The following is a 26,668-nucleotide window of genomic DNA, read 5'->3' as shown; positions in this document are numbered from 1 at the left end:
CCTCCAGCCTCACCTAAGCCCCTCACCCTCTCTGCCTTGGCCACCTGTCCTTCCCACAGGCCCTCGCTGGGGTCAGGCTCCCTCAGCCCCAGTGCCTTTGCATGTGCTGTTCCCAGCTCGCCACCTGGCTGACTCTGGCCTGCCCCCTGGGTCTTAGCAGACCTCCTCCCGGGTTTGCCTCCGCATGCCTCACTCACTCTTAGTTTGTCATTCTGCCTTACTTGTCTAGGTTCCCTGCCCACTCTGGACCGGGAACCCCTGAGGGTGTGTCTGCCTTGCTTACCGCTTGACTGAGTGTGGGAGAGGTGCCCAGGGCCTCCTTGGATTGTGGGGCAGTGGGCATGGGTGGGGATGGAGCCCTGGACCCCCGGAACGGGGCGGGGGACTCCTCTTCCTTCTTGGAGTCTCCTGTACTCCCTGAGCCGGAGCAAAGAGGAGGAGGCCTACCCTCAGTGAAGTCCCCTGCCTCCACAGGCAGTACCTGCTGCCCACCCACAGAAAGAATGCAACTGGGAGGCTCTGAACACAGCTCGGGTTCCCTTATTTGGTGGTGGTGGGGTCACTGTGTGGTGGTGCCTGGCTTGTGTCCTGCCCCTCTCCCAGCCTAGGGAGGGGCTCAGGTAGGGATAGGCGCTTGGAGTAGGCAGAGCCAGGCCCATCCCTTTAGGGGTCCCGCAATTGCTCCTGAGGCCTGGACACTGGGGTGGAGCAGTGAAGCCAGGACATTGGGCCCCCAGGCTGCTGCATGTACACATCTGAGAGAAAGGGCACTGCCTGTGCTTCTGAGTTCCTTCTGCCATGCCCCCAGCCCCTGAACCTGGCCTTCTTCAAAGCTCACTTCTTCCAGGAAGTCTTCCATCCACACACCACCCCCAACCCAATTCTAGCAGTGACTAACTGGGGGCTGGGGACTGTACTCCCCATATCCAGCCCAGGGCCGCAGGCAGATTTGCCTCTGGAGCCCGGGTGGGGAATGAAGACAGCCAGTTGCTGTGGGGGTTCGGCTGGAAGACCCTTTTGGACCATATCTGAATCTCTCACTGCCAAGGTGACCCCAGCCTTGGAAGGAATCCTGATTGGCGCAGGGGAGGTGATGTTTGGAGACAAGGAGCCTTGGTATTGACTCCTTGGTGGCGAGGCGAAGTGGTCAGTCCAGCAGAGGGCAACAAGGTGATGACAGAGGGTGGGACACAGGGGTGGGGATGGGGACCAGGACGGCGGCAGGAGCCTCTTGGGTGGCCCTCACTTTGTCTTTATGGGCGTACACCACCGTTCTTTATTCACATCCCTAACCTTGCCCCCGCCCAGGCCCCGACCCTCGTCCTAGACGTTCCTGGAAAGTATGGCCTGGCGATCTCCGCACCAGCGCAGAGCTGGGCACACAGCCTGCGCGGAAGAGCATTTGTTCCCTGGCTTCGCGACCCACGGGTCTTGAGGCGGGGAGAGCAGGGGCTTCGGAGGGGAGCAGCGCCCTCTGCGGCCGGAGTGGAGGCGGTAGGAACAGCGCGAAGGGGGTCATTCCCGGGGGAAATGAGAGCGCAGTAAGGCTGGGCGGGCTCGGGTCCCAGGCCGCGCCCGACCCGCACAGGGACGAGCCTTGATTCGTGCGAGGCCGCATCTCCTCTGGGATCGTAAGGAGCGCGGCGGCGGCGGCGCACTGATGGGAGGGGACCACGGCGGTGACCTCAGGGGGCGCCCCACCCCCTGGCTCCTGACACCCGGCGGGGCTCGGGCGAGGGGAGGCCGCTTTGCAGCGCCAGGCCCCACTCTCCTGGTTCCTCTGAGGCGTTAGCGGAGCCCCTGCGGCCCCACCACTCAGGAACCCAGGGAAGCGCGCGCCGGGCCGGGGCGCTGGCAGGAGGCGCCCTCCGCCGCCTTTAAATCCCTGGCGCCCCCGGCCCCCCCAGCCCCACCCCGCGGCGCGGCCCCGCCCCCTCATGCATATGCAGGTGCGCGGGTGACGAATGGGCGAGCGAGCTGTCAGTCTAGCCCCGAACTTGTTGGCTGCGGGCGCCGGGAGCGCGGGCGCGCAGAGCCAAGGCCGGGACCAGCCACCGCCGCCGCCGCCGTCGCCGCCGCCGCCGGGAAGGATCCGGGTCGGGCCGGAGGGCGGCTGCCTGCGAGGCCGAGCGCCGCCGCCCCTGCGCGCCCGCCGCCAGGGCCCGCGCGGCGCCGCCTCGACCCCGCCCGCCGCCGCCGCCGCCTCTGCCGCTGCCGCTGCCGCCGGCGCTCGGAGGGCGGGCAGGCGGGCGCTGGGAGGCCGGAGCCAGGCGCGCAGGGGCGGCGGCGGCGGCGGCGGGTCGGCGGGCGGGGTCGAGGCGGCGATGCCGGCGCGGGGCCGGGGGCGCCTGCCCCGGCGGCTGCTGCTGCTGCTGGCGCTCTGCGTGCAGGTGAGCGGGGGGCGCGGACGGGGCGCACCGGGCCGCCCCTCGGGGCCGACGGCACCGCCTGCGGGCGCCGCCGTTCGGAAGCCCTCGAGGCTGCGCGCACCGCGGCGGTGTGGGGGCGGGGCGCCCCGGCTCGCGACCCCGGCCCGCGCCTCCCTGCGCTTTCTCTCTGCCTTATTTTTAGGCGGCACGGCCCATGGGCTATTTCGAGCTGCAGCTGAGCGCGCTGCGGAACGTGAACGGGGAGCTGCTGAGCGGCGCCTGCTGTGACAGCGACGGCCGGACGACGCGCGTGGGGGGCTGCGGCCACGACGAGTGCGACACGTACGTGCGCGTGTGCCTCAAAGAGTACCAGGCCAAGGTGACGCCCACGGGGCCCTGCAGCTACGGCCACGGCGCCACGCCCGTGCTGGGCGGCAACTCCTTCTACCTGCCGCCGGCTGGCGCCGCGGGGGACCGGGCGCGGGCGCGGGCCCGGGCAGGCGGCGACCAGAACCCGGGCCTCGTCGTCATCCCCTTCCAGTTCGCCTGGCCGGTACGTGCGTCCCCATCCCCGCCCCGCAGTACCCCCCTCCCTCGGCGGCCGGCCCCGCCCTGCCCGCCGCCCCTCGGCCCCTCGGCCCCTCGGCCTCCCCGCACCTGCGGCCGGGCCCCGCGTGCGATCCGCACGCACCCGGACCGGGCGGGGCTGGGCCGGCAGGGGGCGCCCCGTGGCGGGTGGATCCCGGGCGCCTGCTCTGTGGGGCCGGGTCCGCGCCCGGCCACGTGGGCGCGCGGGGGTCGCGGCGGGGACTTAGTGGGGGTGCCCTCGGCCTGCGTGCGCGGCGGCCCGCAGCGTGTGCCTGCATCGCACCGCGCGTGTCTGTCTGGGTGGGGAGGCGCAGCGAGGCGCCTCGGGCCCGGGCAGGCCGCGGAGGCATGTGCGCTGCGCGTGCTGGGGCTGGTCTGGGGCAGGCCCTGGCGGAGCCGCCCGGGCCCGCGGCCAGCCTGCGCCCGCCCTGCCGTTTCCTGGATGCCCGAGGGTGGGGGTGGCGGGCGCCCGGGGACCTGGGTCCTGGAGGACCTAGTGTGTGTGTGTGTGTGTGTGTGTTGGTGGCAGCCTCTGCCACCGGCCCAGACCCCGGAGGAAGGCTCAGTGGGCCCCAGGGCTGTGATCCTCTGTCACACCTTCCATTCTCGGGTTTTTGTCTTTGTTCTGTTTTGGGAGGGGCCTCGGAGGTGGCCATCAGGCTGCAGCTGTGGGCCTGGGAACACTGGTAGGGATGTGGTGCTTCCCTGCGGGCTTCCCTGGGCCATGGTAGGCAAGGGCTAGGGTGAGCGGACCAAAGCCTCCTGCCTCCTGATGTGGCCTGAAGTGGTAGGTCTCTGTTACACACATGGGACTGGGTTGGGGAGAGGACCTTGTAAAGTGGGACCTCAGTGGGCTAGAACAGGTCCTGGCAGCTGGCGTGGGCAGTGGCAGGAGCAGCGTGCCAGACTGTGCCTGAGGGGCCGTCCTTCTGACCAAGGATCTCTGGCAAGACCAGCCAGTAGGAGACCACTGGTACCCTGGTCCTGAAAGAGATTGGAAGTTGGGGCCAGGCTGGCTGCCGTTGGGCTGGTAGAGCCTACTGTTTTTGGAGCCAGCCCCACCCCCGGCTCAGCCCTGTGCTGACACCCTCTCCTATGCTGGGGCCAGGGGGCCTGGCCCCCTCTCCCATTCCCCTCTTTCTGATTTTGGGCCACAGTCCCCTCTGGTCACAGCCCTGCCCCCGCGTGCCCGACTGACCTCTGGGGTCTGCTTGACCCTGGGGCCGCAGGTGGGGAATGTGCCTCCGAGATGGAAAAGGCAGGGGCAGGCCTGGGAGGCCCCGGGCATTAGGATGAGCCCAGCCTCCTCGCCCCCGCAGCGGCGCAGCAGGCAGGTCTGAGCAGGGCCGGCAGCCTGTCATCTGCACTTGGGCCGGAGCCAGCACAGTTCGAAATCGCTACCTGAGGATGTGTTTTCTGCTCGAGTTGGCAGCAGTGGGCGTGGGGGCAGGGAGGCTGGGAGGAATGTGGCGGGCCAACGCGTGTCCCTCATGGCTCTCGGCCCTGCTAGCCGGCCGGGGGTGGAACGGGACAGGACAGGCCCTGCCTCCCCTGGTGGGAGCCCTGTAGTCTGGGTACCAGGTCTTGGGCCAGCTCACCTCCCTTCCTCCTGCTCCCAGCTGGTTCTCCCCCGGAGTGGGAAGGTGGCCCCCCCCAGGTGGAGGAGCAGGGCCATGAGGTAGCCATGTGGTTCGGGGGTCTCTCCTGTCTCCGCCTCCCTGACAGCAGTGCGGCCTGGCTGCCGGCTGTGTAGTCGGTGCGGTGATGCCAGCACCCTGGTATTTCCGCTTGGTCGGCAGCAGCCTGGTGGCCACACTGCCTATGCTTGCTGCATGTCCAGCTCTGTCCCATGAGCCGGGGTGAGTTTGGAGCCCAGCATGCCCGGGGGGGCACTTGGCTCTGACCGGGGAGAGCAGGGACTGCTTGGCTCCAGGGGACAGAGAAGGGTTCTGGGCCTGCCTCAGGGGCTGCAGGTGGGGGTGGGTGTGCTCCAGTCCAGGACTGGCTCAGACTCTCAGGCTCCCTGGAGTAGGGGGTGTAAAGAGGACCTTGAAGGTGGCTGGGGTGCAAAGGTGTGGGGAGCCCCCTCCTTTACCTGGTCCAGGCTCTTGGAGACCAGAGGACTGGGAGCTGGTCTGGGCTCCACACCCTCCAGTGATGCTCAGCCAGTCCTGAACCCTCCCATTCCCCTCCCCCTGCCTCTGCTAGTACCCCAGGCCTGGTTGGGGGGTCTTCTGCACCCTGGCCTGGTTGCATGGGTCAGTTTTCTGCTGTATATCGCCTGTGGTTCCAGGTTGGTGTCAGGTGCAGCTTTCTGCAGAGTGGTGGGTCTGGGGCCTTGGATGTGGGGAGGTGAAGGCAGGCTGGATACGGAAGTGGTCCTTTCTCTCCTGGTCCTACCTCACAGATGCCCCCATGCGTCCTGTTCGCTCCCCAGGAGGTGATACCCTGTCGGCCCGGAACCTGGCCTGTAGCTGAGTGTGTGTGTGTATGCGTGTGTGTGTGTAGGTGTGTGTGCATGTGCTCTTCCTGGGTGTGGCGGGTGGCCAGTAGGGGTTTTCGGGGGACCTGGTGGAGTGCACTGTGTTAGCAGGGGCCCTGCCCCCAGTGAAAGGGCATGCTGCCCAGCTGAAGACACCTGCCTACCTGGTCCATGTTCTGGTACCGAGGACCCCAGGACTTGGCCCGCAGGTCCAGGGCCCCGCCCCGGCGTGTGCACTGTGAGTTGGAGGGGGTGGCTGTGTGTGGTGGCACAGATGGGGTGTGATCACTTGTGGAGGACAAAATTGGAGTTGTGGCAAGAGCCACCATGGTGGGCCCGGGGCTAATCTTTCTGACAGCGTAGTCAACCGAGACGTGGGGCCACGGCAGATCCTGGGGCTAGGCTTTCCCACCTGTGAACTGGTGTGACTGTGTGATCTTGTGAAGGGGGACGGGACAGGGCTGCAGGGCTCAGAGCTGTGAAAGCCCCTAGCTGGGCCTCCGGGTGGCCCAGTCTCCCCCCTCCCCCACTACTGGCTACCCAGCAGAAGGCCGGAGTCCTTAGGGGGCTGTGCTTGCTCACTGGTGTTGGGGGGGTCTGGTCAGGGGCACACATGCCCAAGGAGGGCGTCTGGTGGGACGTGAACACGGGGCCCAGCCCCACCACAGCCAACTGCCAAGGCCTTGGCAGCTGCCTGAGCCCCAGCCTAAGGTAGGGCAGTCCAGGGTCTGCACCTGGGGGCATCTGAGCTGCCCTTGGTGGTCGGAAGTACCCTTCTGCCTGTGCTCCCTGTCCCCCCGAGGAGCCGGGGACTGGGGTCAGGGCAGACATGGGACCTGGGCCCACCCCACCCACTGGGGCAGCCTCTGTGTGCACTGGGGCCCACTGCCCCTTTCCTTCCCGTCCCTTCCCAGCTGGGGCCTGGGGTCCTGCTCAGGCAGGGCTGGGCAATCTGCACCCTATTTGCAGCCAATCACCTACCCTGTACATCAGAGGTCTTGTATCTGGGCTTCGGTACTGGGCAGCAGGGCGGGGCTTGCAGTGCCTGGGCAAAGTCGGGGCCCTTGGAAGGCTGCACTGGCCTGGGGAGGGCTTGGAAATGGGCTGGGACTTTGTCCCTGGGCCTTCGTGGGTGGGGTGGGGAGCAGGGCTGCAGCAGAGCAGGGAAGAGGATGCTGGAGAGTTTGTGGCAGGGGCTTCTTCAGAGATTGTGGCTTTTAGGGACCCTCTTGAGGGCATCAGGCTGGGCCGATGAGGGGTTTCTTGAAGACAAATATCTCTAATCCTCAGGCTTGGGGTCCTGACCCCCAGACCCCAGGTGAGCCAGGGTCCAAGCCTCAGGCCCAGGGTGAACTAGGGTCCTCATCTTTGAGACCGCAGGTGAGCTGAGGTCCCCAGGCCTCAGGGTCAACCTGATCGTGGGCTTTGGGGCCACAGTCCCACAGGGTGCACGTGATGAGGTGCTGGAAGACCCTGGGCTGCTGCCCACAGGGGAGCGGATGGGGCGTGCCCAGGCAAGGCCCTGGCTGGTCTCTGGTGCAGAGTGTGGGTGTCTGGGTTGCCTTGTAGGGAGACCTGTGGCCCACTCCTCCTGCCGTGGCCCTGGGGCCCAGCGCCTTGAGGGGAGGCAGCCCCTCCCCCTCCCCCTCAGGAGACAATGGAGGCAGAGGCCTGGGCCTCTGCAGAGCTCGGGTTTCAGGAAATTTATCTGTGCTTGGTGCTCCTGGCTCTGCTCTGTGGGGGGGCCAGGTGGGGATGCTGCGGGGGAGAAGACAGGTTGGAGCCCGTGGGTCTGGGGAGTGGGCCCAGGGTCTATGCTGGGCCATGGGATGCTATGGGGTGTGGCACATCTGGTCCCATGTCTGCCTTGTGTCATTTCCATGTCTTTGAGTTGCTGTCCTGTTACCGCTTTCTAGGGGTCAGATGAAGGATTTGGATCTGGCCTTGGGCACAGGCCAGGGAGGAGACCATGGTCGGGCTGGGATTCTGGTGCAGGTGGGTCAGGGTGGGCTTTGGGAGAAGCAATGTGGCTGGGCCTTCAGGGACGAAGGCCGCTGGGTGGGTCTCCAAGCGCTGAGCAGGCTGGCAGCCCAGCTGGGTCTGGCCTGGGAGGTTCTCTGTGTCTTGCTAGGGACCCACCGCCAGCCGCCGTCGCCCCTCCCCGGGCATCTGGAGTGGCGGGACGCCCTCCGAGGCCTGCAGTCCAGGCCTGCTGCTGCTCCTGTTTCGTAGGGATTTAGGGTTGACAGACCGGATCCCAGCACGTGGCCTGCGAGGCAACGGCGCTGGAATGAAAGGATGCAAGCTTGCCGTTTGCAGAGGGAAACTGAGTCCTAGAGGCCAGTGGGGTGGAGGAGATGGGGCAGGGGTGGGGGCAGGGGATGCTGCACTGGTGCTGCCCCGCCCACCGGCTTGGGTTCCCTCTGGGTGACTTCCTGCCGTCCAGGTGTAGGTAACCCAGCTGGCAGGCGGTGGGGCCCTTGCGGGTGGGTGGGCGGGTACCCGTTCCTGCGGGAGCAGGTAATTGGAGCCTGGGCTTGGGCGAAGGTGGTGGTAATCCTACCTGAGCCGCTGGCGTGGGGTTTCCTGGGAGCCCGGAGGAGCTCCTGGCTCCCCAAAGTCCAGGTGCCAGGTGGTGGGCCCCGACAGCCCCGTGGGGCGAGCAGCCTCATGGAGTGAGTGGCCCGGGGCCTGCCTCATTGGTGGGCTTGACCACCCTGGCCCTGGCCTCTCGGGTGCAGCCCACAGTCGTCTCCCTGCTCCCTCCCGAGTCTTCCCGTGTGGCCCGTTCTGCCCGGTGGCCATGTTGGTTTCCGGCCTCGCTCGGCCAGACCCACCTGGCATGCAGCTCAGTGTTAGCAGCCGAGTTGGTGGGGAGCCTGCGGCGCACACAGCTTAGCTCTGAGACCTCTGTTCCCCCATCCCTGCTCTTCCCGCCCTGGGGCCCTGCCATGTAGCCCCTCGTGTTTGGGATACTTCCTCCCTTGCTCTGTGCAGCCTCAACCCCAGGGGCACCCTCTCTGAGGCCTGCCCTGACTCCCTTTGAGAACAGCGGCTCCATTTCCATCCCCTGGAGCCCAACTGACTCACCCATCTGCCAGGCAGTGGTTTTGGTCCCTGGAGGCAGAGCTGTGACTGGTGCACGCTCGATGGATGGACAGACAGATGAACGAATGAATGAGTGAGTGAGTGCTGCACGGGGTGGGGGCTAGGCACTCCAGTGGTCTGGCACCGGGAGCGAGACTGGCTGGGGAAAGCTGGCCTGAGGGTGGCATTCCAGGCAGAGGGAGGGAACTGTGTGTGCAAAGGCCCAGGGTCCAGGTGGGCATGCGGGGTTGCTGTGAGGAGGGCAGGAGTCATGGGCAGCCCCAAGAGGGCTCTGGGCAGTGAGGGGCATGTGGACAGGGCCCTGAGGGTCTCTGGGGCTCTTGTGGACAGGGGTACGGAGACCCCAGTGACTACAGGGAGCTCTTGGAGGAGATGGGTGGCCTGTGCGCTGGACCTGCTGGCCTGGCAGAGGGTGGTGGCAGGTGTGGGGCAGTGGGTTTCTGGGAGACACAAGAGGTAGGTTTGAGAGCCTGGGGACAGCGCTGCGGGAGCAGGAATCGGTTCGTGATTCCTGCCATGCTCTTGAGCAGATGTGTGTCTTAGGGTGGCAGCTGGCAGAGGTTCTAGGAGTTGCCCGGGGGGGTCCAGGAGGCAGGTGCTAGGGGTGCTGGGGGCAGGGGCAGCGGCATAGGGGAGGTTGAATGAAGCTGAGGGTGGGCATGGTGTCCTGGGCCCTGACGCTAGGTTGTTGGAGGAATGATTGGAGGCATGGGGAGGACAGGGAGAGGGTCCCCAAGGGAAGGCCCTGCTCCGGTGCCCAGAGGCTGTGGGCGTGATGAGATGTGGCCGACAGCCCACTGGTGGGGCGGGGGCCCGGGATGGGGAGTGCGGCCCTCTGGGAGTGGGGCTGTGGGGGAAGGCAGAGCCTGTGCTGGGCCAGGGTAGAGGTGCGGGGGCGTGCAGGCAGAGGGAAGGGCCGGCAGGCTGGGGTGTGGGCTGCAGCAAGAGGCTGTGGGATGGCAGGGATGGCCTAGGTGTGGGCCCTCGGCGAGGAAGCACGGGTTTCCCAGACCCCTCAGGCAGAAAGCCACCAGCTGGCGGCCCCAGAGGTGGCTCTCTCCTGTGGGCCCCCAGCCTGGGGTGGAGCTCGGGCTGGGTGGGAGGTGATCAGCACGTCCATGGCTGGTCCGAAGAGGGGCCGAGCGGCGGAGGGCTCGGAGGGCCCCAGGTAGGGGGTGGCGAGGGGCGGGGCGAGCTTGTGCCTGTGACAGGGCACCCTTGCAGAGGGATGTGTCTTGGGGTTGCTCAGTGATGTCACCCTGTCGTCACATCACCTGGGGCATGAGGGACGGATGGTCTTGGGGGAAGGGAGGGGAGTGACCACGGGCTGAAGCTGCATCAGGCGGCCCCTGGGCCTCAGTTTCCCCACCTGGGCAACGAGGGCCCCACTTGCTGCTGCTTCTGTTGTCACAGGAGGCAGGCAAGTGGGTCGTGCACTGTTTACTGCGCACTTGCTGTGTCCCGGGGGGCAGCACAGTGCTTGGGCCTGTCAGGGGCCTTGTGGTGTGTGTGCCTTGGCCCTGCAGTCCCCGTGTGCCTGGCAGAGGGCACGGGGTGGCAGTGGGGCAGGGCTTCATCCCTCCCTGGCGGGCTTGTGGCAGGACCTCCTGTTTCCCACAGTGGGTCAGGCTCCAGCTCCCCCTGGATCCGCTCTGGCCCTAGGCCACCCCGGGTCCCAATCTGTGGCCATGCCAGCTGCTCCTGCCCTCTGTCCGCTGCTCTGTCTGGGTCGCTCTCCCTTTTCCCCATGACCTGTGGACCACAGGGCTGCGGGAGCTGGGGGTCCAGGCCTCTTGAGCCTCCGTGACCTTGAGGGGCAGCCTCCCTCCTCCAAGGGGTCCTGTGGGGGTCTGCTGAGGAGGCGTGGCCTGAAGCTGCTCCTCAGAGTTGAGGGGTGAGGTAGGGGAGGAAGGGTGCAGCCAGGGCCCAGGAGGAGGAGGGCTGTCTGGCGGCAGTTCTCGGGTCCCTGACCAGCCTCCTCCCCGTGTCCACAGCGCTCCTTCACCCTCATCGTGGAGGCCTGGGACTGGGACAACGACACTACCCCAGATGGTGAGTTGGCCCCGGCTGGGTGGGCCTGGGTGCGCTGGCTGCAGGACCTCCTGCAGGGCTTGGAGAGGCTGACCCCATCAGTGGGCGAGATGCATGTGCCAGGTTCTGGTCCTGTGTCTGCAGGGGCCTGGGTCCCCTGTGACAGGAAATCTGCCCTGACCCTGAGGATCTCTTGTGCTGGCTCCCTTTTTGCTCTGGCTGCCAGGAAACTCTGACCCTTTGTGATCTGCAGAGCTGTGCGTGCGCTTCCTCCCCAGTCTCAGCTTTGTCTGTGTTGTTCTGATGGACATGTTTTTGGGGGACTGTGTCAGTGGCATACTTCATCAGGTCACTGCAGAGACCTCTGGCTGTGTGGTTGTCTCTCTTGCCATCTGTCTTGGAATGCAGGGCTTGGTGGCCCTCTCCCCAAGGCTCACCTGTGGGCTGCCTGGGCTGCATGTGGGGGTCTGTGGGGCCCTGTGCTGGTTGGGCAGAGGGGTTTTCCATGGACAAATGGGGAGGAGTATTTGCATGTGCAGCAGGAGCAGGATGTGCAAAAGCCCTGGGGCAGGAGTGAGCCTGGGTGTTTAGGGGACAGCTTGGGGCCTTTGTGGCAGGGAACGGAGGGTCGTGATTAGGTCTATGAGGCTGGATCAGGTCACAGAGGCTTCAGGGGCCACTGTGAGGATGCTGGCTTTTCTCTGGCAGCAGGATTGCTCGGGCTGCCACATGAGGGCAGATTGCAGGGCCAGGATGGAGACCAGTGAGGAGGCTGTTGTGTGAATCCAAGAGGCAGTCGGGGGTGCTTGGACAGGAGCAGCCTTTGGGCTGAGAGGGGCTCTGGCCACCCTGAAGATAGAGGCACGGGGCTAGCCGGTGTTAGGACGAGGAGAGAACAGGCAGGGGCCTGGGCCTGGGCAGGGGGCCCGGGCAGCTGCGGGGTGGAGCGGCCGTCATGCGGATGGGCCAGATGCAGTTTGGAAGTGGATGTCAGGTGGGCAGTTGGATGCTGAGTCTGGCCAAGCCCAGGTCCACAGGTGTCAGTGCTGTGGAGACACAGAGGGGCCGGGCTGGGCGGGCATGGGGACAGGCTGCCCATCCTTCCCCAGGCAGGAGTGTTCCTGGGAGGAGGCTGGCGATGGGACAGTGTGAGGCGTAGGCCCTGTGAGGAGAGGCCAGGCCTTTGCTAGGGTAGCCGGAGGGAGCACGGTGTGCGGAGTTCCTTAGCCTGTTATTGTGGAGAACCCCAAACTGGTACAAATGCGTGGGGAAACTACAGACCCTGTGTACCCCTGGCTGTCAGCTCGGGGCGCCCTCTCCGTGCAGCAGTGTGGCTTGAAGGGAGGCCCAGCTGTCGGATCACTGGATCGACATGTTCCCTGGGCCTAGAGAGGCTTGTTTAAAGACAGGGCAGTAGCGAGCAGTGCTCAGAGAGAGGGACGTCTCGGAGCAGGAGACGGGAGGACGGCCCAGCCGTGTCCTGTGCGGCGAGGGGGACGCGGTGCCTGGTGGGGAAGCTGGGAGGCACGAGGTCACCATCTGCGGGCACTGGCAGGGACGCAGCGCCCCAGAGCAGCCCCCTCCCGGCCCCTGCTACATCTGGGGCTGGGAGCAGGAGTCACCTCTCAGCCCTGGGCTTTCTGTGGTGGCCGGGCCCGTGGCCCTGCTGTCCCGGCACTGCCTCCCGGAGGCTGCCGGCGGTCGGTTTTGTGGGCTGACTCTGCCACCTCCCCAAGAGGAGCTGCTGATTGAGCGGGTGTCGCACGCGGGCATGATCAACCCCGAAGACCGCTGGAAGAGCCTGCACTTCAGTGGCCACGTGGCGCACCTGGAGCTGCAGATCCGTGTGCGCTGCGACGAGAACTACTACAGCGCCACCTGCAACAAGTTCTGCCGGCCACGCAATGACTTCTTTGGCCACTACACCTGTGACCAGTTTGGCAATAAGGCCTGCATGGATGGCTGGATGGGCAAGGAGTGCAAAGAAGGTGCGGGGGGGGGCACGCTGGGGACAGGGGGCAGGTAGGGTGGCATGCAGGGGGTGAGGGGCAGGGCTGGGGGATGGTACATGGGGCGGGGGTGGGGCCACGCAGGGGGCAAAGGGCAGGGCAGGGGGGCACACAGGGCGAGGGGTGGGGCGGGGTGGGGGGGCCGCCACCCCTCACCTCTCCAGGCGCTGCAGCGCGGGCCTCTGCTCTCTGTTCACAGCCGTGTGTAAACAAGGGTGTAACCTGCTCCACGGGGGATGCTCTGTGCCTGGGGAGTGCAAGTGAGTGCCGCCACCTGCCCTGTCTTCACCCTGCTCACGCTTGCTCCCTCTGCCAGGCCCCAGGCACTGTGCTGCGTGTTGGGGACACACCGACTGGGGACACAGGCCCTGCCCCTGTGCAGCTTGTCATCAGTGTGGGGACACTCGCATCCTTGCAGCTTGGACTGTGCCCATCGGCAACAGCCCTGTGAGGATGGTGTGGCAAGGGGCAGGGGAGGGTGGCCAGGGTCATTTCACGGAACACGACTGGGACAGCCTTGCCTGAGGTGGGCAGGTGTCTGCTGCACAGGAGTTGCAGGGGACACAGTGGCTCATGCCCATGGGTGGGGGACAGGGAGAGGCCAGTGAGTGGTCTGCTGGAGGGTTTTAGAGCTGAGCCAGACTGGGTGCCCAGGACCAGGGCAGCTGCTGTCTGGGAGGAGCCAGGCCGAGGCCACTGCAGGAACACAGGAATACAGGGAGGGGTACCTGTTGGTGAGATCTGGCCGGAGGGAGAGAGGTGGGCCAGTTCTGCAGTTGCCTGGGAATGGATTTGATGTAGGGGTGAGAGGAAGAGTGGAGGGTCAGGGAGGACCTCAAGCATTGTAGCCCGTGCTACTGAACAGTGGAGCTGCCAGGACTGAGGCAGGGATGGCCTCAGGCACAGCGGGCCGGGTAGAGAAGCAGGTCATGTTGGAGGTGATGTTTGCCCTGGGTTTGTGGGGAGAGGCCTGGCCTGAGACACACGTGGGGCCCCATGGCATCCTACACGTTGGCAGGAAACGGGCAGGTGCCGTGACTCTTCTGCCCCAGCCTTGGGGTCACTTATCCCAGGACCCCTTCCGGGGGGATGGGTTTGCTTCAGGGCACATTTTTCAGATGAGGACATTGAGCACAGAGACACCGAGGGCAAGGTTTGGGAGCTGCTGGCTCAGGAGTCAGTGGGGGGCGGTGGCCCTGGACCCTTCCGGGGAGGTGGCATGTGGAGTGGACCCGCCAGTCCTGGGGCAGGCAGGGGGCTAGCTCATCACCCACCCAGGCACTCATGCTGCCGGGTCTCAGACAAGAAGAGCCTGACTTAAGGTGGTGTGGGGAGCACAGCATGGGTGAGGGGGCCCCTGGGGGCCAGGACCACGGGGTGTCGTCCATGTCTTGGGGGGCACACACCTCCGGGAGCTGTACCCAAGTAGGAGAGGAGGGTGCCTTCCCCTGCAGCCCTGCCCTCTAGCCTGTGTGCTGGGTGTGAGCCTGGGGACTCTGGGCAGACAGTCCATGGGTGGTAAGCACGGTGGGGGCACACACCCTGCCCAGCTCTGTGTGCGGTGCACAGTTTAGGTGCTGTGACCATGGCCCTGGGTGGCTAGTGACTGAGCAGTTGGGGTGGGAGGTGGGTGGGAGAGGGCTGTCCTCTGCTACCGGTGTGGGCTCTTCAGGAAGACAGGGGCAGGCCCCCCTGGGACAGAGGCCATAGGTGAGCCCCACCCGCCCTCCTCGCTGGCGTTGTGGGTGAGGCCAGCTGCTGCCGGTGACGGCGCAGGGCTCAGGTTTCAGTGCAGGACACCCCCCCACCGGATGCCGCGGAGATGGCCGTGCCTTCCTGCCGCCTCCTCCCTGGACTTCTGGAGCTGAAGTCCAGGAAAGCTGGGGAGGTGGGGGCCTAGAGAGGGCGGCCCCACCCAGGGCTGAGGACACGCCCTGGGACCCTTGGGTTACTGGGTCCCATGTAGGTGGGCCTGAGGCACGTCACGGCCCCGCCCCCAGACTGGGGCTCCGAAATCACCTGGACGGAGGGTTCCAGGCGGGAATGTGCCACCCACAAGGATGGCCACCTTCCCTGCATGTCCAGGGCTGGTTGGTGGAACCCCTTTTCATGAGCCTCAGTTTCCCTGTCCTGAACTGGCTGATCCAGCCAATGTCCCGTCTGGGTACTGTGGGACTCGGGGGTGGCCCAGGAAGGGCCATGGCTCTTTTCTGTTACAAAAATAAACTGATGTGGCCGGTGCCAGTATGGAAGCAATGTGGCCTGGACATCACTCTGTCCCAAGGGACTTCTAGAAAGGTCCCCTGGAGGCCCTGTCCAGGGCCTGGGGGGCAGCCTGCTGGCCCCAAGGCATCTGTGCAGGATGCTGGTCTCTCTCTTCCCTCAGGGCAGTGAGTCAGGCTGAGCTCAGGGCCCTCAGAGGGGTGGCCACGCCTGGGCTGGGCCTGCGCTGCTGGCCTGGGTGTCTTTCTGCCCCTCCTCCTGAAGGACTTTCCAGAGAGCATGTTGGCTCATGGCTCAGGCAGGACCAGGCCTCGGGGTCATGGCCTTGGAGCCGAGGGCCTCTTGAGGCCGTTTGCCAGGGAGCGGGTGACTCCTCCCAGCTCAGGAATGGCCCTGAATCTGGCCTCTCATGGGGCTGGCCTGGTGCAGTCTGGGGGCCTCCGTGTCCCCTGGTGAGACGTGCCCTTGATGGGGCCTTGAGGAGAGAAGTGTTACTGCCCTTGAGCTACAGGTGAGCTCGCATGCAGTGCCCAAGGTTACCAGCCAGGGCCAGGCCAGCAGTCCTCTCCAAGGCCTGCCTAGCCCTGGCAGCACCTGGTGCATTGGAATGGTGCTTGTTCCTGGGGTCCCGGCAGGGCCTTCCTTCCCTGGCGCCTGCTTTGGGGCCCGGCGGGGGGTGAATCCCAAAATAGCTCCAGGAGGAGTGACTGGACAGCTGTGGCCAACCATGCGAGGCCAGCGGCCCGTGACCGTGCGGACCAGCCAGCAGGGCCATAACCCCCCCACCCTGGCGCGGGGCCTGCTCCAGTTCAAAGGCCGAGGCGGACCATCCTGGGGGTGGCCCACATGACACTGTGCTGATGTCCCTGAGCACCCCCGGGAGTGGCCCCAGGTCCTGGGGTACACGCTCACATGCTGGCTCTTACGCCTATCGGCTTTCCCTAGGTGCAGCTACGGCTGGCAGGGGCGGTTTTGTGACGAGTGTGTCCCGTACCCTGGCTGTGTGCACGGCAGCTGCGTGGAGCCCTGGCAATGCAACTGTCAGACCAACTGGGGCGGCCTGCTCTGCAACAAAGGTGTGGCGGGCGGCAGGCGGGTGGGTGCTGGCTGGGGGAAGGCAGGGAGTGAGGTGTGTGGCCTGCCCTTCTGAGCACCCCACCCCTGTCCCCAGACCTGAACTACTGCGGCAGCCACCACCCGTGTACCAACGGGGGCACCTGCATCAACGCGGAGCCTGACCAGTACCACTGTGTCTGCCCTGACGGCTACTCGGGCAAGAACTGTGAGCGGGGTATGTCGGGGCACAGCGCCTGGCAGGATGTGGGTTCCTGGGGGCTGGCTGGGCCCACCTCTCTGGCCTTCGTGCTGCAGGCACCCCGTTACCACCACCTTGGGGCCTTGGGGAGGAGCTCTCGTGGAAGGAGGGGTGTCTGGGCCACCACGCCCACCCCCCTCTTGTTCCCAACGCAGCTGAGCATGCCTGCACCTCCAACCCGTGTGCCAATGGGGGCTCGTGCCACGAGGTGCCCTCAGGCTTTGAGTGCCACTGCCCATCGGGCTGGAGCGGGCCCACCTGTGCACTTGGTGAGTGTTTGTGGGACTCCAGCCTGGCACCTGAGGGAGTCCAGAGGGTGGGGGGTGGGACAGCGCTCTGAGGACTGGGCGTGGAGTGGCTGAGCCCACACACGTGGCTGTGGTCCTAGTGGTCAGGGGAGGAGTGACAGGAAGACCCAGTCATGTGCCCCCCCTGCAGTCTCCCTTCCTCATGTGCCCCTTGCCCCCGGGACTCCCCTCCCCCTCCTCGTGCAACCCCCTCCCCTCCCTTCGCCCTCCTGTCCCTTGCAGACATCGACGAGTGCGCCTCCAACCCGTGCGCAGCGGGGGGCACCTGCATGGACCAGGTGGATGGCTTCGAGTGCATCTGTCCTGAGCAGTGGGTGGGGGCCACCTGCCAGCTGGGTAAGGGCCCCCCGGGGTACGTGTGTGCATGGACTGTGCGTGCGGCTACGGCTGCTGGTGCCGCTGGTGCCTCTGGTGCTGCTGGTGCTGCTGGTGCTGCCGGTGCTGCTGGGGCCACTGGGGCCGGGGCAGGTGGGGCAGGTGGGCCCGGGCCCCACCGCTCCCCTTGTCTCGTTCACAGACGCCAATGAGTGTGAAGGGAAGCCGTGTCTTAATGCTTTTTCTTGCAAAAACCTGATTGGTGGCTATTACTGTGATTGCCTGCCGGGCTGGAAGGGCGCCGACTGCCACATCAGTCAGTATGGGTGGGTGGGCAGCCATGGGCAGGGCTGGGGGAGGTTGAGGACCCCACTGTGACCCCATCCCTCTGTCCCACAGACATCGACGACTGTCGGGGGCAGTGTCAGCACGGTGGCACCTGCAAGGTAAGGTGTGGCTGGCCACTGGGCACTTGCACGCGCTTGGGGGGAGTTTTGGGGCTGAGGGTGGCTTCAGGGCACTCACCACCCCCCTTGCACCCACCCTAGGACCTGGTGAATGGCTACCAGTGTGTGTGCCCACGGGGCTTTGGGGGCCGGCACTGTGAGCTCGAGCTGGATGAGTGTGCCAGCAGCCCCTGCCACGGCGGCCTCTGTGAGGACTTGGTGGATGGTTTCCGCTGCCACTGCCCCAAGGGTTTCTCTGGGCCGCTCTGTGAGGTGAGGCCTGTGGGCATGCTGCTCGCCCTTCTTGGCCTTAGCCAATGCCCCAAAGCCACAGGGGCAGCCTGTCATCCCCAGGCCACCTGCGTGGCCAGGAGGGGCCACAGTGGAGGCTGGTCCTGCAGACTGTCCTGGGCTCAATGCAAGGCCGAGACCTCGGCCCCAGAGTCCCGGTTGCCTGGCCAGGCAGGGGCATGGGGAGGCCCGCAGGGTCACTGCTTATCGTGACAAGGCCTTCCTTGTGGAATGAGTCAGCTGGCTGCCCCCATGCCCTGCCTGTCTCATCCCCACAGAGGCTAGAGGGTAAGTGGCCTGGGTGGGGAGAGGCACGTGGGCAGCCTGAAAGGGGCCCTGAGTGGGGGGAGGAGCTCACACCCTCACCTCCCTCTGACCTGCCCTGGCCTTTGCAGGGGGCAGCAGGGGGCTTGCAGGGGTGCGAGGGGTGTGTCTCCTGGCCAGCGGGCTTTCTGGGGTCCAGGGTAGAGGTCCTGTGGAGGGCGGTGGAGCCACACGGTGGTGCTTCTGGGAAGGACCCACAGACTGGGCTCAGGGCAGCCCTGGTGGCTGGGGAGGGGGTCCAGGAGCTGGCCTTCCCGCCAGCAGAGGCAGGCGGAGTGAAGGCCGGATGCTGCCTGGGGAGGCAGAGGAAGAGGGCTGCCCTGGAGGCAGGGGTGGCGGGAGGGGCCTGACCACTGCAGGTGTTTCCTTCCAGCTGATGAGCCTGGACAGTCTCGGTTGGGCCGTCTTTCAGTCTCTGGCTACAGAGGCCTGAATGTCCAGGCTGGCTGGGGCCTGAACCTCCGGGTTCCTCGTATGGACACAAGGCCTGGTTCCTTGTCCAGTACCAATGACGGGGGTCTGGGCCCTCACAGATGCCTCTCTGCTTTGTAGGTGGACATTGACTTCTGTGAGCCGAGCCCCTGCCAGAACGGGGCCCACTGCTACAACCTGGAGGGCGACTATTACTGTGCATGTCCTGACAACGTGGATGGCAAGAACTGCTCAGAGCCCAGAGAGCCGTGCCCTGGGGGGGCCTGCAGGGGTGGGTGGGGCAGTTAGTGGGCGTGGCCTGCAGGGGTGGGAGCCTGGGGTGGAGGCCTGTGGGAGTGGGTGGGGTGATGTGTGGGCGGGGCCTGCAGGGGTGGGCGGGGGAGGGGTGAGTGGGACGGACAGAGTCTGGGTGAGGGGGCTGACCCCTCCTTGTCTGTCTGTGGCAGTGGTGGATGGCTGCGGGTTCGAGGCCGGGACCAGGATGGCCGGCACTGCCCCCGGCGTGTGTGGCCCCCATGGACACTGCGTCAGCCAGCCCGGGGGCAACTTCTCCTGTGTCTGTGACAGTGGCTTCACGGGCACCTACTGCCATGAGAGTGAGTGGGCATGGGCGTGGACGGTGGAGCGGGGCTGGGCTGGCCTAGAGACGCCCGCTCACCCCTGCCTCCTGCAGACATCGATGACTGCCTGGGCCAGCCGTGCCGCAACGGGGGCACATGCATCGACGAGGTGGACGCCTTCCGCTGCTTCTGCCCCAGCGGCTGGGAGGGCGAGCTCTGTGACACCAGTGAGTGGGCTGCCCTGCTCCCTCCGGGCCCCACGTGGCCTATGCCTCCCTGTGCTGAGCCACTGCCCCCCTCGCCCCTCAGCGGCCCCATTTAGTCACGGCTCCGCCTGGCCAGTAGGTGACTGGAAGTGGAGACCCCTCCAGTGTCTGGGGCCTGGCTCCCCCTCCCCGCTCCCCTCTGGCTCCCCTGGCCCAGCTCTGGTGCCTCTTCCCCTGGGAAACCCTCCCTGAGCGCCGGTGACCCCCCGCTGACCGGCGTCCTCGCCCCCAGATCCCAACGACTGCCTTCCCGATCCCTGCCACAGCCGCGGCCGCTGCTACGACCTGGTCAATGACTTCTACTGCGCGTGTGATGACGGCTGGAAGGGCAAGACCTGCCACTCGCGTGAGTGCCTGCTGGGTGCTGTTGCGGGGCTGCCCCCCGGCCGCAGCCACTGCTCCCAGGCAGCCCACTGAGCGGCCGTGTGCCTGCAGGTGAGTTCCAGTGTGACGCCTACACCTGCAGCAACGGCGGCACCTGCTATGACAGCGGGGACACCTTCCGCTGCGCCTGCCCGCCGGGTTGGAGGGGCAGCACCTGCAACATCGGTGAGGAGCCTGCGGGTCCGGGGCCCGCGCCCTCGGCCTGCGGCTGGGCCTGACCCCCGCTCCTGGCTCTGTCCGCCCCCATCTGGGTCAGGGTGTGGTGGGGGACCCTGGGTCTCCCAGGGCCAGGTAAAGAGGCCCTCTTCCTCTGCTTTCTTCTCCTCCCTTGCAGCCAAGAACAGCAGCTGCCTGCCCAACCCCTGCGTGAATGGGGGCACCTGCGTAGGCAGTGGGGACTCCTTCTCCTGCATCTGCCGTGATGGCTGGGAGGGCCGCACCTGCACGCACAGTGAGCCTCTGGGGTGGGCGCCTGGGGGGGGTCTCTGTGAGGATGGGAGGCCATAGAGGGTGGGCTGGGGGCCCATTTCTCTCCACCAGCTCCCCAGTCCTGCCCCTCTTGCCTCTGCCCTTGCACTCATCCACCAAAGCCCTGCTGAACCCCAAGACACCTGTGACTTCCCTCAAACTCTGCAGCCTTGTCCCCCCTACCCCCCCATCAGTCTCCTGCAACCACTTGCTCTGCAGCCTGGGTTCCTGCTCATGCACCCCACCCTCCTACTACAGGCCTCTCTGGGATGGGCGCTCTGTGACCCTGCCCAGGGCCACCTCGCCCAAGAGCTGCCCCTGCCCCCTCAGCCTAGTCAGGGTGGGCTGGCGTGGACGGTGCAATGTCCGCCTGCCCCGCACGTCTGGGGCACCCAGACCTGGCGCAGAGAGGCCCAGGGCGGGTGGACGCCGTGCCCACCTTCTCTCTCTCCTCCGACGCAGATACCAACGACTGCAATCCGCTGCCTTGGTGAGTGGCAGTCCTGGAGGCGGGCTGACCCGGGGGGCGCGGCCTGCCCGCTGTGGGGCCCGCTGACTCCCGTCCTCTCCCCCGCAGCTACAACGGCGGCGTCTGCGTGGACGGCATCAACTGGTTCCGCTGCGAGTGTGCGCCGGGCTTTGCAGGCCCCGACTGCCGCATCAGTGAGGGCTTGTGGCGCCGGGCGGGCGGGGCTGTGCGCCTGGGGGCCCGGAGCCGGAGGTCACCGATGTCCACACACCTCGAGGATGGGTGGCGTGGCCATGGCCACTTCCTGCCTCGCTCTAAGCCACGGTTTCCAGTCTGTCCCTTGCCAGCAGTGCTCCCGCAGCTGGGGGCCACCCTGTAAGGGGGCAGAGCTGAGTTTGGGCTGGGATGTTTGTTCCCAGAAGCCCCTGCCCGTCCTGTTCCAGAGGCGCACAGAGGGTGGAGGGTGAGGGGTGCTCATTGAAGCCTCGGCCTGGTGACAGTGACAGCGCCAGGCCAACCGCAGAGGCCCTGTGGGGTGAGCCGCGGCCCGAGCTGGCCGGGGGCTGCTCCTCCCACTGGCGTGGGCCTCCCCTGCTACCTCAAGCCGCCTCCTGGGCCCCACGTGTGGGCGCTGGCCTCCCGCTGCCTGCTGAGCCGGCCGCTTTCCCTGCAGACGTTGACGAGTGCCAGTCCTCCCCCTGTGCCTATGGGGCCACGTGCGTGGACGAGATCAACGGTTACCGCTGCAGCTGTCCGCCCGGCCGGGCTGGCCCACGGTGCCAGGAGGGTAGGTGGGGGTGCACCAGGAGCCAGGCATAGCTTTAAGGCCCTGCGCCCACACTGAGCCCTCCTCTTGTCCGCACAGTGGTCGTGCTGGGGAGGCCCTGCTGGTCGCAGGGTGTGCCCTTCCCTCCTGGGGGCTCCTGGGTGGAGGACTGCAATAGCTGCCGCTGCCTGGATGGCCGCCGGGACTGCAGCAAGGTGCCGAGGGCTCCTGCCCAGCCAAGCCTTGTCTCCCCCCACTCCCCTGCCCGGGTCTGGTGTCCCAGTGCCTCTGGCCTCGGGTGTCCTGCCATACGTCCATAGGCATGTCGCTCGCCCCGGGAGGGCACTTGGGGTGGGGGACGGGAGAGCTGAGTCCGCCTCCTCTGTCGGGCATCCTGGGAGGAGGGCCCTTGGACACGCCAGGCCCCTCCATTGGGGCACTTGGGGAAATTGAGACTCGACCTTGCTCAGGCTCCAGAAACCCTCAAGCTGGACCCCACTTGGCCCCGCCCTTCCTTGGGGCCACCTCTGCTCTGGGTGGGGGGTCCTTCCTGGTGCTGAGTTCGTCCTGGGAGCCCTGGGACTCGCTGACCCTGACCGTGTCTCTCTCCCCCACGTGGTGCCGCGTGTCTCATGTGCCGTGCTGCCCTCTGTGCGCGTGCCCGGCCCAGGTGTGGTGCGGGCGGAAGCCTTGCCTGCTGGCTGGCCGGCCCGACGCCCTGAGCGCCCAGTGCCCACCGGGGCAGCGCTGCCAGGAGAAGTCCCCAAGCCAGTGCCTGCAGCCGCCCTGCGCGGCCTGGGGGGAGTGTGGCGCCGAGGAGCCCCTGCTGCCCAGCACCCCTTGCCAGCCCCGCTCCGCCCACCTGGACAACAACTGCGCTCGGCTCACCCTGCGCTTCAACCGCGACCAGGTGCCCCAGGTGAGCGGTGCTGAGTGCCCCAAGGTGCCCCTGTCCTTTCTCAAGTGGCCACTCGGATAGCCCAAGACCCCTCCTGGCTGCCCAGCTGCCCGGCTGCGGCTCGGCCCTAGGGGGTCAGGGAGACGGGGCTGGCTGTGTGGCCGCTCGGGGATCAGATGAGATGGAACGTTGAGCCCAGGGGCAGCCGGGAGTGGCAGGCCCGGGCCAGTCGTCCCAGGGCCCTGGGCTGAAGGTGACTGTGGGCTGTCCTCTGGGCCCTGTGGCCTGAGTACTTGGAACCTAGGAGGGAGGGCCTCTGACCTGGGTGAGGCCCCCCTGCGCCCTCAGTCCCCGGGTGCAGCTGCTCCCATGTGTGGGGGCCTGGCCCCCGGGCCCCACCCAGCCCTGACGGGCGGTCTGCGTCCTTGGTGGGAGGACACAGGACTGCTGTGGGAAGCCACTCGCCCCCAGGCCCTGAATGCTCTCAGCCCCTCAGCCCCTGGGCCACTCACGTGCAGCCTGTCTCTGCCCAGGGCACCACCGTGGGCGCCATCTGCTCGGGCATCCGTGCTCTACCAGCCACAAGGGCAGTGGCCCGGGACCGCCTGCTGGTGCTGCTTTGTGACCGGCCATCCTCGGGGGCCAGTGCAGTGGAGGTGGCCGTGGTAAGTACTGGCAGATGGGGTGGCCACCTTTGTTCAGATCATCCTCTCCTGGGTCCCCACTCTGTACATGCTCCTAAGAGGTGCTGGGGCGGAGAGCCTGGCCAGGCTGGTCCCCAGGTATATGGGGACGTGGGACGACCACAGACCAGGAGCCCACTCTGGTACAGTTGTGAAGGGTAGGGTTGTGGCAATTCCCATGCCCTTGCTGGGGGCCCGTGGAGCTGTGTCAGACCTGGAGGAGAGCAGGTGCTGACATGGCAAGGTGGGAGGAGAAGGGGGGTGGGTCTGGTGCGTGCAGCTGGGACTCTGGGCAGGGGCTCCTGGAGCTGTGAGGGGCCCTAGTGACCGTAGGAGTTGGGGTGCAGAGGCAGCACCAAGAGTGGGGAGGAGAGTGGCCAGGGCCCAGGGCGGACAGTGGCGGGGTACAATCAGAGGACCCCTCGAGGGCAGGGCTGGGGGAGTAAGGAAGGCCGTGGGGCAAGCTGAATCCACGGGCCAAGTTGTGGTCTGAATGCCTATGCAGATGGCGTGGGCAGGTTAGTAGGTGCGAAGTCTCCTTCCCCTGCAGGCTTATCCACACCTGGACCCCCAGCTGCCTGTGTCTTGCTCCTGGTGTCCATGCAGGAAGGGTTTCCATGGGCTCAGGCCGCCCTGGGATGTATGGTCCGGGCCCCGGGCACCTGCCTGGGCCCTCGGCTGAGTGGGCCCTACTCTGGGCCCCAGGTGGATATCAGATGTAAACAAGGGATCGCGGGGCTCGGGGAGGCTGTGGCTCTGGGCTGTGCAGGGAGAGAGGAGGGGAAAGGGCAGGGCAGTTTCTCAGGGTGCTGGCTGGGTGCCGGCGTTGGGGCGGAAGGGGCCGCAAGGCGGAGGCCGAGTCTGGGGGGGCCCCAGCGCTGGGAGCAGTGCTGGGTTTGCAGGGCCCTCAGGACTTCAGATGTGAACGCTCGGCACAGCAGCCTACCTGGAAGGGACAGTCGTCCCTGCCCGGGTGAAGGGGGTGTCTGTGGAAAGTGTGGGCCCGGCCACAGCCACCTCCCCGTGAACTGCGTCTCCACTGCAGGACTTTTCTTCAGGGAGCCTTCCCCCGAGAAGCCCTGGGGACCCCCAGGGTCCCGAGCCCTGGGCCCTGCTCCAGCGCTGCCCTGCTCATGCTCAGCTGCCTGTGTCCCTCTTTGTAGCTGAGTGGGGGCTGCTGGCCTGGGTGGGTGCCTGGGCGTACCCTGGAACTGTGCTCAGGGCCAGGCCTGCTGTCAGGCTCCCGCTGGTGGGGGTAGGGTCACAGGCCCCGGCCATGAGCGGGTGGCTTCTCAGCTCTGTCTTCTGTGCAGTCCTTCAGCCCGGCGCAGGACCTGCCTGACAGCAGCCTGATCCAGAGTGCGGCTCACGCCATCGTGACGGCCATCACCCGGCGGGGGAACAGCTCGCTGCTGCTGGCCGTCACCGAGGTCAAGGTGGAGACGGTCGTCATGGGCAGCTCCTCCACAGGTCAGCAGGCCGGTGGGGGCTGCACCTTGGCTTCCTGGGCCAGTGGGAATCTTTCAGATGCCTGGTGCTCAGAGGAGTGGGACTAGGCCACACATCGGCTTGAAGTCCACGAGCCCTGCCAGGTGGCCATCCCACCCATGAAACCCTGAAACCCCTCTGTGCCTGCCAGTCGTGGGTCCCCAGCCCCGATCCGGGGACCCTCCCCACAACCAGGAGCCAGAGGGCTGGGCATCCCAGGGCCGGGGCCTCCCCTCATGGCACCCCTGCCCCAGGTCTGCTGGTGTCCGTGCTGTGCGGCGTGTTCAGCGTGCTGTGCCTGGCGTGTGTGGCCATCTGCGTGTGGTGGACCCGCAAGCGCAGGAAAGAGCGGGAGAGGAGCCGGCTGCCACGGGAGGAGAGCGCCAACAACCAGTGGGCCCCGCTGAACCCCATCCGCAACCCCATCGAGCGGCCGGGCGGCGCGGGCGGCGGCCCGAAGGGCGTGCTGTACCAGTGCAAGAACTTCACGCCGCCGCCGCGCAGGGTGGGCGAGGCGCTGCCCGGGCCGGCGGGTGGCGGGGAGGACGAGGAGGACGGGGAGCCCGGCCGCGGCGAGGACGACTCCCTGGAGGCCGAGAAGTTCCTCTCGCACAAATTCACCAAAGATCCCAGCTGCTCGCCCGGGAGGCCGGCCCGCTGGGCTTCGGGCCCCAAAGTGGACAACCGCGCCGTCAGGAGCGCCGGCGCCGCGCAGCGGGCGGGCAAGGAGTAGGAGCGCGGCCGCCCGCCGGACCACAGGAGGCCGAGGCTGTGTGCATAGTTTCTTTATTTTGTGTAAAAAAACTCACCAAAAACAAAAAACAAATGTTTATTTTCTATGTTCCTTTACCCTTGTATAAATTATTCGACAACTGTCAGGCGGAAGACAGCGGAGTTCTCTCGGGTAGTGGCTATTTTTGTAACGTTGCCGTGTGTCGCACCTGCTATGTGGCCAGAGAGAGCAAGGGTGTCTGTGTCCTCAGCAAACCGTATAGCGTTTGTTGCCAGAGGTGGTGTGCTGTTTACAGAATCTTCCTTTATTCCTCACTTGGGGTTCTCAGTGGCTCCAGGCCAAAGAGCCAGTGGGACCCGTGGCTGTCGGTGGGACCACCCGTGGCTGACAGTGTGGCCGAGGCTGTCAGTGGACCCATGGCTCTCGGTGGGACCTAGGATGTTTGGCGTGGCCTGTGGCGGTCAGTGGCACCTGTGGTTGCAGTGGGGCTTGAGGTCATCGGTGGGGCCCGTGGTGGTCGGCGTGGCCTGAGGCCCGTGGGCAGACCCTCGCTGGCCCCGGCCCGTCCCCTCCAGTCTGCCGTGCTCGCTTGCTCCTGCCCGGAATGCTCGCTCCAGAGGTCTCTCAGCTGTGCTTTCAGAAGTGCCCTTCCCGACTGCTCTGTTCCCCTGGGACGGTGGCAGTATTGAAGCTCGCGACAAGTGCCTTCACACAGACTCCCCCCTCGCAACTGTCAACGTTTGCCGTGGGCACCAGGCCACTGCCCACCTGCCGGCCCCGGCCACCCCTCCTCGTCAAAGTGCATTTTTGTAAATATGTACATATTAAATGAATCACTCTGTATATTGGATTTAGTAACTTAAACGTTTTGGCCTCCCTTGTCCTTTGGGTGCTGTCCCTTTGTTACTTAGAGCTGGGCCAGGCGCAGGGAGGCTGGAGGGTGGATTGCATGTGTGCGGCGGGATGGTCCTGCGACCTGGGGCCCCCTTGGGCCACGGACACGTTGGTGTCTGTGACAGACGCTTTCCTGGAAATGAGGCGAGGGGAGGGGCTTTGCACCCACCCCAGTGGACGCAACTTCAGAGAGCTTCATAACGTCAAGTTGCTTAGCTGCGGGGAGCTGTCCAGGTTTGAAGGAATCAGCAGGTCAAAACTCAAGAGAACGGAGACCCTAGGCCAGGAGTGGCTCTTGCATCTGGCTGGTTGGGCAAACGGCTCAGCTTGGCTGTTGGGGGCAGCCATCGAAGGCCGGCTCTGACGTCTGTCCATTTGGGCACAAGTCACCCAGAGGGGCAGATGGTCGCTAAGTGCTGTTTGGCCCAGCCTCATGCTGCCACCTGGGTGGCCAGCCAGACCAGTCCAAAGCTTCAAGCTTCCTTTCAAGCCGTGTTGACCTGACTTGGGCCTCTAGGTGCCCGTGAGGAACAAACGCCAATGGCCTTTGTCTGTGAGCTTTCTGCGCTCTGTAAGTGGTTTTCCAACGTCAGTGAGCAGACCACAGTCCAGACCCTGGCGCACGGGGAAGCTGGCACCTGAAGCAAGCGACACTCGCCCCGCTTTGTGTGCCTGTCGGACACCTGGACCCAGAGGACGAGGCGTGTTTGCTGGCCATGCTCACACCAGCAGGGCGGGCAGTCCCAACGGGCTGGATGGGAGCCTGAAGATAACCTAGCAGGCTTGAACTTCTAGAAACGACAAAGTGCCACCCCCAA

General features: G+C 66.1%; 1 protein-coding gene across 4 annotated transcripts; it reads left to right on the top strand.

Annotated features, from left to right (window-relative positions):
- Positions 1-1,934: 1,934 nt before the first annotated feature.
- On the top strand, positions 1,935-25,838 carry JAG2 (jagged canonical Notch ligand 2). Of its 4 annotated transcripts, XM_072963868.1 has the most exons (26): positions 1,935-2,390; positions 2,572-2,922; positions 10,542-10,599; positions 12,315-12,566; positions 12,787-12,847; positions 15,756-15,886; positions 15,982-16,101; positions 16,281-16,394; positions 16,656-16,769; positions 16,951-17,064; positions 17,148-17,194; positions 17,297-17,467; positions 18,362-18,512; positions 18,688-18,837; positions 18,915-19,028; positions 19,300-19,413; positions 19,503-19,616; positions 19,786-19,902; positions 20,382-20,409; positions 20,497-20,582; positions 21,062-21,175; positions 21,254-21,369; positions 21,825-22,073; positions 22,586-22,717; positions 24,049-24,205; positions 24,478-25,838. In XM_072963868.1, the coding sequence occupies exons 1-26, from the start codon at positions 1,965-1,967 to the stop codon at positions 24,954-24,956; spliced, it is 4,080 nt and encodes a 1,359-aa protein (XP_072819969.1). In that variant the 5' UTR covers positions 1,935-1,964; the 3' UTR covers positions 24,957-25,838. The 4 variants fall into 4 exon arrangements, with proteins under 4 accessions (XP_072819969.1, XP_072819970.1, XP_072819972.1 ...); XM_072963869.1 differs by lacking the exon at positions 16,951-17,064; XM_072963871.1 differs by lacking the exon at positions 1,935-2,390 and having other exon boundaries at positions 2,657-2,711.
- The last annotated feature ends 830 nt before the right edge of the window (positions 25,839-26,668 follow it).

This window comes from Vicugna pacos, chromosome 6 (genome assembly GCF_048564905.1).
Source record: "Vicugna pacos chromosome 6, VicPac4, whole genome shotgun sequence".
NCBI classification, from domain to species: domain Eukaryota; kingdom Metazoa; phylum Chordata; class Mammalia; order Artiodactyla; family Camelidae; genus Vicugna; species Vicugna pacos.
This window is presented reverse-complemented; position numbering and strand designations above follow the sequence as displayed.

Excerpts from the sequence above, each read along its gene's own strand:
- JAG2 (XM_072963868.1), top strand. The coding sequence starts at position 1,965 with ATGGGCGAGCGAGCTGTCAGTCTAGCCCCGAACTTGTTGGCTGCGGGC. Across the intron at positions 2,923-10,541 it reads CCTTCCAGTTCGCCTGGCCG|CGCTCCTTCACCCTCATCGT; the intron begins GTACGTGCGTCC and ends CCGTGTCCACAG. Across the intron at positions 17,468-18,361 it reads TCTCTGGGCCGCTCTGTGAG|GTGGACATTGACTTCTGTGA; the intron begins GTGAGGCCTGTG and ends TCTGCTTTGTAG.